This window comes from Nomascus leucogenys, chromosome 7b (genome assembly GCF_006542625.1).
Source record: "Nomascus leucogenys isolate Asia chromosome 7b, Asia_NLE_v1, whole genome shotgun sequence".
Taxonomy (NCBI): domain Eukaryota; kingdom Metazoa; phylum Chordata; class Mammalia; order Primates; family Hylobatidae; genus Nomascus; species Nomascus leucogenys.
The window spans coordinates 86,436,903-86,450,323 of NC_044387.1; the positions used below are offsets into that span (position 1 = coordinate 86,436,903).

The 13,421-nt window shown below is 34.5% G+C and overlaps 1 protein-coding gene across 2 annotated transcripts in view; it reads left to right on the forward strand.

The window, feature by feature from the left end:
• The window catches only part of TLL1 (tolloid like 1), a 237,708-nt gene that overhangs the window by 157,534 nt on the left and 66,753 nt on the right, over positions 1-13,421 (forward strand). For both annotated transcript variants that reach the window (XM_030816298.1, XM_030816299.1), the window contains 3 exons: positions 7,967-8,069; positions 10,666-10,782; positions 11,925-12,070. In XM_030816298.1, the coding sequence (XP_030672158.1) occupies positions 7,967-8,069; positions 10,666-10,782; positions 11,925-12,070 (366 nt within the window). The remainder of the gene's footprint in view (positions 1-7,966; positions 8,070-10,665; positions 10,783-11,924; positions 12,071-13,421) is intronic.

Consider the following 13,421-nt stretch of genomic DNA (forward strand, 5'->3'; position numbering starts at 1 on the left):
ATGGCAATTGCAAGGTCTTTTTTTTTTTTTGACATGGAGCCTTGCTCTGTTGCCCAGGCTGGAGTGTAATGGTGTGATCTCGGCTCACTGTAACTTTTGCTTCGCAGTTCAAGCAATTCTTGTGCCTCAGCCTCTTGAGTAGCTGGAATTACAGGCATGCACCACCTCACGTGGCTAATTTTTGTACTTTTAGAGGGACAGGGTTTCACCATGTTGCCCAGGCTGGTCTTGAACTTTTGAGCTCAAGTGATCCACCTGCCTCAGCCTCCCAAAGTTCTGGGTTTACAGGCATAAGCCACCATGCCCGGCCTTAAGTTTTTTTGATTCCAGTAATATGAGAGTATTTCAATGTTATAAAATATGTTAATTTGAAAAGTAATAGGTCAAAATCTAACAAAAACCTGTCTCAAAATTTCCACAAATACTGAATGAATTAGAATTCAATATATAATGATAAACAATTGAATAAATAGGAGTAGAAGGAATTTTTTAAAAATACAATAAATAGAAAAAACCTGGGATTTCTTGAGTGCCTACACTATACCAGGTGCTGTGCCAAGCTTCTCTAATCTTCTCAGCACCCTCCTGAAGTTAGTACTAGAATTATCTTCATATTACAAAGAAATTGAAGTAGAGAAAGGATTGAGTAACTTATCTAACATCACACATGTGGCATCTGACATTTGCCAGAGCTAATTATTAAATTTTTCTTCAGTTATAGAGAATGTTTTCTTTTCTCTAAAATCAAAATAATCAACCAAAAGTTAAGCAAGACTAGAGGTATTCAAATATATTAAAATATAGCATATTTTAGAAAACTAGAAACTTTACTGTGGGACTAAAATAAGCAGGAATAACGTCATGAACCGAAATGTAAAAGTGTAGTATTATAAATTATCCGTTATTGTCAAATTAATGTATAGTAATTCCAAATTAAATTCCAATAGATTTTTGTTTTGTACCAGACCAATTTTTTCTAGAGTTTATCTTAAAAATAAAATAGTTGGCAAATTCACAGACAATGGTAATATGGGGGAGTGGGTTGCACTATAAGATAGAAAAACATTATGAAGCCTCAGGAATTCAAATTCTGTGGCAATGTCAAAAAGTCTTCTGTATGAATGGGCAAACTAAAAAGACCAGAATTATGCGTGAGGGCATAGAAAACTTCTGTCATGTATTTGTAAGGATCATTTTTCAAATAAATTGGGAAAATGGATTTTCTCAGTAAATAATACTTAAATCATTTTAGAGGATATGTGAAAAAATTAAACAAGTTCTACTTCATATTGCATAGTTTTCTAAAGAAAACAATGCTTTATTTTCTTTCTGAAAAAGATATGTTGAATACACGAGTTGAAAATAAGAAAATTTAAAATAACTTGTTCAGATTATCCACGCAAAATTGTTTTTATAAAAATACAAAAAAGCACAAATAAAAATGAAAACGGAGACTATTATAACACATAAGGATGAGGGACCATTGGGTCATTCATATGTAAAGAGCTGTTATAAACTGATAACTAAAGATTCACCCCACAGCAGAAAATGCCTGAGAAAGTAGAAAATTTAGTGAAGTATCAATGCGAGTATTCAATGAATATATGAAATTCTTTAATCTCATTTTTGTCAGAGAAATGCTATTTGAACTAACAATAAGTTGTCATATTTCACCTGTCATATTGGTAAAGATAGAATTGAATGTTAATATCAAGTGATCATAAAGATATGCAACTCCTCAAAGTAGAAATTTAAATAACCTTTTAGGAGCACATTGGGTAATTTGTATTACATTTTACAAAATGTACCTGCACTTTTGCCCAGATATTTATCCTAGAACAATTATCTGAGTCTGTGCAAAGGTAACTGTTTATTATAATAGTGAAAATTGGAAACAAAATAAATTTTGAAAACTTAAAGAAAACTCTGATTTGAGAAAATGTTTACAATATATTATGAAATATTTAAGGCAAATCAAAAGTTAGTGGCATGAGAAGTTCTGTATTTTAAATTATGTACATTGGAGACAAATTTATGGAAGAATATATAACAAAATGATGCTTATTTGTACCTGCTGAGTTTGCAAATAGTTTTTATGTCTTCTTTGTTCCTTTAAAAAATTATCTGCAATAAGCATATGTTATTTTGGGCAAGAGAAAAATATTCTCTTTAAAAAATACAGTCATTGTTGGACAATTATGTGAATGTACTTAATGCACAGAACTGTACACATAAATATGGTTAAAATGGTAACTTTTACATTGTGCACACATGTTATGCCACAATCAAAAAATAAGGGTTTCAGTTCACACACATATCTTTCTTAGATTGAGCCAAGGTACAGAGGGATTTCTGTTCGATTTAAGGCTATTCTTTGATGTTGCATGGTTCATGCTGGCAACAATCCAAAATATGCAGCTAAGAGGGGGTAGCTGTGTTGAGCTGATAGAAGCTCATGGTATTGATTCTTGCATGCCTTAGAATTGACTAACCTTTGAACAAGGGCAGATTGCTTATGTCTTGAATAGTCTTAATATTTTCTGTTTTCCTATATAACCCATTTAGAAGCTATTGACTATTTTTTGCAGATATTTCTTTTTAATCACTCATCTATGATTTACACATATGGAGTCAATTCACAATAGCGTATTTATATTGCCAAAGACATTGCTTAAATTTAGCAATTACTACATGAATACATTTTTATTCTATTAAAATAGATGTATCTTTTGATGTGTGAAATAAATTATTGGTATTATAAACTTATAACCTAGTAATACAATGGTTAAACTTTGAAAAATAACTGAAAAAAGAAAATACAATTTATCATGGACTTTAGGAAAGCTCAGATCTTGTTGGAAGATCCATGCATGACTAAAGAGATGGTAGCATTCAATAAAGATTTTGAGCGATATGAATAATTTCAAGGAACAAGGAAGGGGAAAGTAGAATCCACATAGAATTATGTTCACTTTAAGTAAAGGAATGGGAATAGAGCTGAGATTGGAATATTTTGTCAGAGCACAATAGCAAGAAGTTAGGGATGAGTGGGATGAAGTTTATGTGCTTGAGATAATGAAAGATTAGGCAGCAAAATTGGGTTATGACTAGAGTCGTTGATTCCAAAACCTTGATGGGAAGCAAACTCTATTGAGATTACTATGGCTATAAAGTGTAGGTTGAAATGGAGAAGAGTAAAATTAAAAGCCAAAGCACATCTCGTGAAACTATTACATTATATTCAGAAAAGAAGTACAGCCAGCATTGACATGAAAAAGGAAAAAGAAGCGGAGGAGTATTTTTAGGGATATTATAGAATATCATCTACAGAATTTGACAGTTAACTAGATGTAGGGGTGTAGTGGGAATTTATGAAAGAGAAGTCTCAGTCCATTAATGCCACTATAACAAAGCTCCTCAGACTGAGTAATTTATGGACAATAGAAACTTATTTCTCACTCACAGAGGTAGATGCTGAGAAGCCCAAGGTCAAGATGTCTGTAAATTCAGGTATCTGGTTAGTTCTCCCTCTCTGCTTCTTCTTGCATTCTCACTTGGCTGAAGGGTTGGAAGGGACAAAGGGATAAAAGGATGAAATTGTTTCCTCAAGCCCTTTTATAAGGGCACTAATCTCATTTCTAAGGGCAGAGCCCTCCTGGCTTAATCAGCTTCCAGTGGTCACTTCTTAATACCATCACTCTGGAATTTAATTTCCAACATATGAAGTTTGGAGGCACATACACATGCAAACTGTAGCGAGAGGTATAAAAATGTTCTGGTGAATAGTGAGTGATGATTCATCAAAATTTCAAAGTCAGATGTTATCACATAAGTTTAAGCAGAAAAATTATTTTAATAGAATAATTCAACTGCTGGTTTCCACCTGTCATCAAACTGATGTTTGTATGTTTCAGAGCATAGATGGAATAAAGAAATGGAGTAATACTTCATCTTATATATTTTTTTCAGGGTTTATATTGTGAGGAATGTCTGAATATATACCATGAAAATAATAATACGTAAGAATCTTAATAGTGCTTTGGGATTACCTGAGTATTTTTCTCCACATCATTCAATTAAAGTCTTGTGAGTTAATTCTGGTGAGATAAGCCTGATATGGTGACCTCCCATTTACAGCAGTAAGATTCAATCTCAGAATGTTTAAGTAAACCAGCAAACTGATAAGTTAGAACTTGAAACCAGGTCTTCTGACTCCCAATCAAGAATAGCTTCCAGATGTAGAAAAAGTTGTATTTTTTTTCCTATAACATGACACAATTTCAGAGCTGAACAAAACCTTAAGGATCAGTTATTCCAGAGACTGGCAAACATTTCTGGAAAGAACATACAGTAAATATATTTGTTTTTGCAGGCCATACAGTATTTGTCACAAATATTGATTTCTAACACTGTAGCATTGAAACAGACATAAACAACATGTGGTAAAGGAATGGTTCCGATAGAAATTATACAGAAACAGGCTTCAGGCAGAATTTGATCCATGGGTTATAGTTTACTGATACCGGATTTACTCTCTCTGAGCCTTATTTCTGAGGAAAAAAAAAATATTGCCACTCTAGAAAGTTTACTAGACTTGTCCAGGCTTCTTCTGGCCATAGCATAGCAATCTAGTTTATCTTGCTCTTTTTTCAGTCTAATTGGCAAGGTTTGTACATTCTCTATCTTCAGCCTTATAAGGTATGGTGCAAATATTACACTAATTGGCCTTTTTTGTGGTGCTCATGGAATTTGTTTAGGTAGCCAATAATATCTTAATTGTGCTGAAAAAAGTTCATTGATTATATCTTTCTCTGGAGACTCGCAGACATCCAGTCCCTTGAACTGTTGATCTGCCTTTCTTCAGGATTCTTCACTCTGCAGCATTGGAAAACAAAGTCTTTAATAAGCACAATTGGCAGCAGTGACATCTATTGAACGTTGCAACTTAGACTCCTAACAGATTACAGGAAATCTTAAAATTGTTCCCTCAATCTCATACTCTAAGGGAGCTGTAATTAATTTTGAGTTGTTACTTATATTTACGTCAAAAATAAAATATTTATATAGTTGTGTTTTGTATTTTTCATTTGATCATTCTTTGGGGAAAGATGCAATATGTTTACATAAAATAACATAATGTAAAACAACCAGATATTTTCCAAGTGTGTTTGATTTGTTATTCAAGTACGAATCCTGCTAGCAACCTTAGTCAAAGGCCAGAATTTTATGTCTATAATCAAGAGCCCTATGATTTGATTTTAGAAAACCTATCTTTATTACATTTTCTGCTTTTAAAGGACTCTGTGTTTCATGTTAATGTCAGGCCGGTTACGTTCCTCCATGGTGCTTGGTGTTTAAACTAGAAGATTAAAAACAAGTTAGAAAAATTTTCTGCTTAGAGTTATCCCCATCCAACTGTGTGTGTGTGTGTGTGTGTGTGTGTGTGTGTGTGTGTGTGTGTGTGTTTCAAGAGATCAAATATTAACTATTTCTTTGCAATCCAAACACACTTTTTAATTTTGGATGAAATTGATAATACACATACTTCTAATTTAGCTTTATTGTTTCTCCTCATGAAGAAGGCAGTAGAAGCTATTTGCATATCATTATAAAACTACCCTTTCAATCTAAGAGGGAAGCCAGAATGTGAGCCTTGGGGGAGTCTCTGTTAGTGTCTATATTCAAGTTTTGCTATCCCTGCTATAATAAATGAGTTCTTATATAATCATATCGAGTTGAAATCTTGGTGGGTTGCTATAGGGAAAATATAAATGCAAAATGAAACGTAGTATCAGGCAGTGATAGTATTTGGAGCAGACTTAAAGTAAACACAAAGTTATAGGGAAAAACCAGATATTATTTCCTAGTTATATCCTGAATATAGTCTAATGTTGCATTGGTATTTAGAGATGTAGGAGAAAATATTTTGGGAAATTTATAAAAATAAATTAGATACTAAAGCATTTTGAAAATCAAGTATTGAGATTATTGGGAAAAAAATGATCAATGCTTTGCCTTTGGATATTTTGAAAATTTTTGTAAACATTTAAAAAACGGAACCTTACAATGAGGTGAAGAAAAAGAAAAACAGAAAGAAGATAAACTACAAACAAGGAAGATAAAAATAAATGAACAATTCTATTAAAACCTATTTACGGCCAGGCACGGTGGCTCACGCCTGTAATCCCAGTGTTTTGGGAGGCCGAGGCTGGTGGATCACCTGAGGTCAGGAGTTCAAGACTAGCCTGGCCAACATGGCGAAACTCCATCCCTACTAAAAATACAAAAATTAGCTCGACATGGTTGCAGGCGCCTGTAATCCCAGCTACTCGGGAGGCTGAGGGATGAGAATCGCCTGAACCTGGGAGGTGGAGGTTGCGGTGAGCCAATATTGCTCCACTGCACTCCAGCCTGGGCGACAAGAGCTAAACTCCATCTCCAATACAAAAAAAAAAAAAAAAAAACTTATTCCACAACTTAATGTACTACATTTAAAAAAATTACATCCCTATTTTCTTATCCTTGGCAGATTTTTTTCTTTGTTACTAGGAAAGTACATGTTAGTCTATACGGATATTTGAAACCAACTTTGGTGTACAGTTTCACCACTGATCACTATGGTACCTAGATATGAGATGCCATGAGAAATATTTATAGTTATCCTGTGTCATTTGGGAAAGAAGTAAGTTCATTCAGCATTGATTTGCAATAATTAGTGCTTACCTTTAGGTTAAATATTGTGTTCAAGAAAGGGGAGAAGCACATACTTTCCAGCACAGAATTGGTAATACTTTTCTGGAATATAGATTCAGTATTGATTATGTTTTTATTTTCCTTCTTTCCTTCCTCTGTCCTTCTCTCCCTTTCTTTCTTCTTGTTTTTCTTCCTTCCTTTGTTATTCCTTGAGACTTCTTTCACTTCAGCCTTTTGTATTTTCACAAAAGGGATTTTTGAATATTGCTACAAACTATAGTTTTGTAGTAGGAGCATTTCGAATACTCATAATTTGTTGTTTTTGGCCAAAGTCCATCACAATTTCTAGAGAAGAGAACTGGCTTACTATGAGCCTTAAGCATCTCCGATGTTTTAAGCAGAATAGAGTTAGAATGAGTTTTTGAATGTGAAAAAAAATCCAAATGAATTTCATTGCATTAGATAAGCACATGTCTCGTGTAAGTTTGGCTTTACTTTTGGTGTAATCAAGTAAGAAAAAAAAGAGTTGTTTGAAAAGTGAAGTCCTTTAATAAAGCAGTAAGAAAGTCGTCTTTCCTAGAATTGTCTCTTGAGTTATCTTTACACAACAGCATCATTTTGAAACAAAGCACAGAATAAGGGTCATGTACAAGATGCTCTAAATTGAAAGGTCTTTGTATATACATATTTGGATCTAGAGAAACATAGTGACATCTGCCTTTGATTATCATTAGATGGATAAATTCTAATTCTAGGGCTGTATTTAAAACATTTCAACATACACAATGATATTATATGTTCTGGGAATGTGGCACATGGTGGTTATTTTTAACATAATTATAGATGTCTGACTGGTCATCTCTGAAATAAATTATTTTTAAAAAGACTTTCATGGAAAAATTATAATTCTTCATGGCTCAAGTCATGCTTATCTTGGGAAAATTCAAAATAAACTATTTGAATAAAAGTTTGTTTGCTTTACAATTGTCCAGATTAACTTTACAGAAACTTTTTGTTAATTGCTAAAATATCTAGTTTGTTCAACTACTCATATTGTACTTCTCCTGTCATTGTAAAACAGTTAAAGAAAATGGGAAAACATGGTTTCAAGGTTTGGTTCAGAAAAAACTATTAGGATAATTATAACATAGAAAAATAATTAGCTGTACATGCATTTTTACTGCAGACCAGGGTTCCTTACCTTTAGGAATCAAATCACTGTATGTAGATACAATCATTTTTACTCTGTGGGTTGCTTACCTCCGTTTTGCAGATTGTTTTAAATTTTACAACGATGGATCTATACAAGAGTAGTTTGTGCTGGTATGACTATATTGAAGTAAGAGACGGGTACTGGAGAAAATCACCTCTCCTTGGTAAGATATCTTTTCCCTCTTATGTGGCTATGTATCTATTCTGTCCTGTCCAAAAAAAACCAACCGATTCTCTCAAGAGTCATCTTAGAGTTAAAAATGTGTGTGACTAACATTTTTTTATGTTAGTTATACTTTTTTCAACCATACCAAAAATACTCCAAGACAAATGGATAAATACATTGACTGATTAATTTGAGCTAGCTTAAGTTATAAGGTAGATACTAGGATTTGAACATAATGATTGAGAATAGCTTTCTCATATATTGTGCCTATCATGAGTACTCCTCACAGTGTTTCTGTATTTTTGCTTTAAGAATCAGTTTTTGATTTTAAAAAAACTAATTGTGGGTGTACATGTTGTGTGTTTGTGTGTTTTGTTTTGTTGCTAAGCCAGTAGTGTAAACTGTTAGGTACATGTTTGGTAGCTGGCTTCCTATGCCAAGCATATTAACTCTTATTATATTATAGACATCACAATTTTGCTTCTCAGAGAGTTTTCTGTGGCTGAGAAGAGACATTTGTAGTTTGTGTCATAAACTGTAGCTCAGATCTGGTGCTCATGAAAGTCTGCTGCCAACGTTTAACCACAGACCACACTATTAACTTGCACAGGCAGTTTACTGTTGCCCTCTGTTTTACTTAAAGGTGAGAGCTGTTTGGAGCATGCAGGCATCTACTCTATATTGATCTTTTTCTGGGATTGTAACTTTTTCTTTACTTTTAGAAGTAGTTTTGCTCAGTTGCGTTGATGAACTGTACAGCTCTTTTAACATCTAACACCTACTGAATGGGCACAATTGTATTAAAAGTGACAGCAGCCATAGTAAATCCAAGAGATACGTAGAAATATTTAAAAATGAAGAATTGAACTAATGTGGTAAGTCAGGTTGAGGAAAACATTGTCTTCTATATTTAGTTTCTTAGCCTAGATGAAGCAATTTTTTACATATGTATGCACAAGCCAAAGAAAATATTTCATTAAACTCATATTAGAGAAACAAATCTAGAGCTAAAATTCTGAACGACACTTCTTTTTAGAGCACCATCAGCATTACATGGCTCAATGTATAATGGACCACCAGAGAGAGGCCGTGTGATCCTGGTTTTTATGTGAAAAGCTTTCCCTACTGTTTCTTCTAAGACCTTGCTCCAAAAAGTGCAGCACTTAGATTGGTAGCATCGAAATCATCTGGAAAGCTGTTAGAATTGTAGAAACTTGGCTCTCACTCTACATCCTCTGAATTAGGGTTAGCATTTTAATGGATTTCCTAGAAATTCAGATGCACACTACAGTTTAAAACACACTGCTCTGTGTTACCTGCCTCTAATTTGCTTTGCAATTTAGGAAGATATGTCTTCACCTATTAGCTGTTAGTATGAACTTGCTTTATGCAAGTCGGCTACATTTTTCATACACTAAAACTATGTACGCCATTTCTAGAGACACATAAAAATGGATAACATGTTTGTAGAATTATTGCATGTGCTTTGTTATATTTAAGCATTTTGTGATCATGTGAAAGCTTAGAGCATAGAGGCAGACATAAGCATAAATATTTGTGGAAAGATGAGGAAGGAAGGAAGGAATGACAGGTATTATATTCATTTGCTGTTATTCATATTTCTGGATACAGAATTAGAAGAAATTAGAAATTATGCTCAAGTCTTCTGATAGTATTAGTTATTCTGCCTATACAGATATAGTCTACAGATTATAGCTTTATAGATGAGATGGAATGTGTGCAGTGATAAAAGGTACCAAGAGTAGCCTTGGGGTTTTCCTCAGGAGTTACTGTTGAACCTGGGTGAATAAAGAACTCTGCTTTGAGCTGAGGGCATATTCTTTCTTTCTTTTCTTTTCTTTCTTTCTTTCTTTTTTTTTTTTTTTTTGAAATGGAGTCTTGCTCTGTCGCCAGGCTGGAGTGCGTTGGTGCTATCTCGGCTCACTGCAACCTCTGCCTCTCGGGCTCAAGCGATTCTCCTGCCTCAGCCTCCCGAGTAGCTGGGACTATAGGCGCGTGCCACCACGCCCAGCTAATTTTTGTATTTTTAGTAGAGACGGGGTTTCACCATATTGTTCAAGATGGTCTCAATTTCTTGACCTTGTGATCCCCCCACCTCGGCCTCCCAAAGTGCTGGGATTACAGGCGTGAGCCACTGTGCCTGGCCGAGAGCACATTCTTAACCACGTCATTTCCCTGCTATTGGCCAGGTGACAATTTGAAACCACTTTCTTAGGGTGACTTGCACCTTTTTTCTGTTCCCCATTAAATAATATTCCCCACCTTGATGCATCATTTGACCTTTTTCAAATATTATTTTTAAGTAAGCATCTTACATCTACGTATGGTAACACTACTGACATCAGTCAGCTACTCTGAGGCTGATGATCAAATACTTTATAAATATATATGAAGACATTATTTTGTTTATCTACCATTAGTAAGTAAATATTAAGGCATAGTTGTGGCTGCAATCACTTGGAATGGAAATGTGAACTAAATCAGTTTTACATATTATTTGTGGCTAGTACAAAAAGAACGTAGAATACAGAGTCCTATTTAGGAGTTTCTCTTTATTCTTTTATTTGTTTTAGGTAGATTCTGTGGGGACAAAGTGCCTGAAGTTCTTACTTCTACAGACAGCAGAATGTGGATTGAGTTTCGTAGCAGCAGTAATTGGGTAGGAAAAGGCTTTGCAGCTGTCTATGAAGGTAAGTCACATTGAATTTTAGAGAGTAGTTCATCTTATATCTCAACAGAAATGTTTGTTTCTTAATTTCATTACAATGACATTGTGACCATATTTTAAAATTGTGAATTTTTCTGAATCTGTATTATAATATTCATATAGATAATTTTAATAAAAATACTCAGTAAATTTAAATTGCAAGAACAACTTGTTTTCTAGTATCAGTGATGCAATAATATCTAAATGTGTTCAGGATGTGTGGAGAAAATAGCAAATGGTGCAAGAATTTTTAAAGTTTAATTGTTTCATGATAGTTTTAAAACATTGTGAAGAAATTATCATTTTCCTTTGTACCGATTTTGTGTCTGTTTGGTCCCTGTATTCCTGAAATACTTTTTATTAGAGGAAATTGCACAGAAAGTAATTGTGCCGATTTCTGAGGCATGCTTTATCTAAATAAGAGAGTCAGCATTTGAGGAAGGACTTATTAAATGCTTTGTTTTATGCTTCTCTAAAACAATAAACCGGCATTGTGCTTTCTTGGCTTTAAAACCAGCTCCTTTCTTGCCAGGTTGTGGGTGGACAAGACACTTCCTAGTTACAGCAGTTAAAGTAATTTTGAAGACAGAAGATTTCTGCTTCCCTTAAACTTTTAAGTAAACGGAAGCATTTTGTTTTAAGGATTAACTGCCTAGTAGTGAAGAGGATTATTTGGAGGGAGTCACGGACGCTGTGCACATGACACTAACTCACTGCCAGAGACCCAGTGAGTTCTGTTCAGGATGAGGCTCCTCTTCTGATGAGCTATTTTACCTGTGGTCAAAAGACCGAAGGAAGCAGCTCAGAGAATCACAGAACAAACTCACAGAGAATGAATTCACAAAGCCACTAAAGGTTTTTAAAGGTTAAAAAAATACCTTTTTGTTAAGATAGGATTAAAATTTATTTATTCCTTGACCATTATCTAATATTTGTAGTTACTTGACTAGGTTTTTTTTACCACATAAATATTTACTACATTACAACCAGTCAACTTTGATTTTTATAGCCTGGTCTTAATGTACTGAGCTACAGGAGCTGAACTTCAGTGTTACCCTAGAAGAAAATGAAAACGAAATGGCATGTCCAGGCTTAGTTATTTGTTTGTTTTTTGGCTTTCTTCAGCAATCTGTGGAGGTGAGATACGCAAAAATGAAGGACAGATTCAGTCTCCTAATTACCCTGATGACTATCGCCCGATGAAAGAATGTGTGTGGAAAATAACAGTGTCTGAGAGCTACCACGTCGGACTGACCTTTCAGTCCTTTGAGGTAAAGTCTTTTAGGCTATCTTCCTGGCACATATTCTCCATAAACGACAATGGCATTTAAGAGAATCCTCATTAAATCAGCAAAGAAACAGAGAGTCAGCCTTTTAATCAGCAAAGAAGCAAAGGATCGCTCATAAAATGCAACATCAAGAGCAAAAGGGTTTTTTTTTCTTCTTTCCTCGTTTGCAGACATTTTCAAGAAGATTAAAGTGAGTTTACATTATCTGTGCTATTTGAATTAGAATGTTTGAAGTACTGACAATAGTTTCTTTTGACAAATGCACAGGCCTATTTCACAAGAGGGTCCATTAAGTAATAGAACTTTAATTCTCTTCTAAACTAAGAGGTTAAAAGGTAGAAAGTCTTTTTTGTAAGAGGAACAAAACATTTTTCACCTTTTTTTTTTTTTTTACCATAACACAGATAATTGTTTATATCAAAAATAGGGATTTTAAGTGTTCTGACGAGCTTTCAACCTCCTTAAAAATATTCATCAGGGAGATCAGCAGCATCGTTGTGTTATTAGATGAAGGGCCAGAAGAAACCAAAGGCCAATCAGAATTTTTGGATCAAAGTCTGGGTCCAGAACTAACACGCTGGCCCATGAGTCATTTTTGTGGGATGAAAGGAACAGAGTTAAAGATTTAAAGCCGAGAAATAGAGGAATTTCTCAGGAACTCCAGAGTATATTTAAATCAGAGTTGGTCTAGAAATTGAGAGCCCAAGCTGAAGTGGAGAAGAACAATGAGATGCAGGTGGTAGGTCCCAGCCAGGGTTAGAAATTTAGATGCGTGATTGGAGATGGAGTCTTTACTGATTGGAAGACTAATTCACTAAGTGATCAGAAGGCAGTAATGAGCCCTACTACCCAGTGGGTAGTAATGAGCACTATGAACACTACCTACTGAGGGCAGTGACCATGGTCATGGTTGTGTGTCTGTACCTGCAGCAGGAGCACCAGGAGAATCCAGGCATTGCCAGTAAACCCAGAGACTCTCTCATCCTCATCTGCAAGCCTGTACATTCTGTTTCTTCAGTACTTGTCTCTGTCCCCTTGCATGAACCATTTAACTTCCCAGATGTATTTTCTTTTGTTACCAAAAAAAAATATACTTTCTACTTTAATCATTATGTTGTATTTTATGCTCCTGACCATTTTTTTTGAACTTTTGGAAACTTTGGTTCTACCATTACTTGATTGACAGTTGAACTTTGTTAATTTAAGGGACTAATAGGTTTGCAAATACTGTTCAAATAGACCAGTTTATTGTGGATAGTTAACTAAAATTGAGTAGAAAAATTTCACCCATGATTTAGACAAAAAAGACTCATAAAAATTATCCACCCAATGT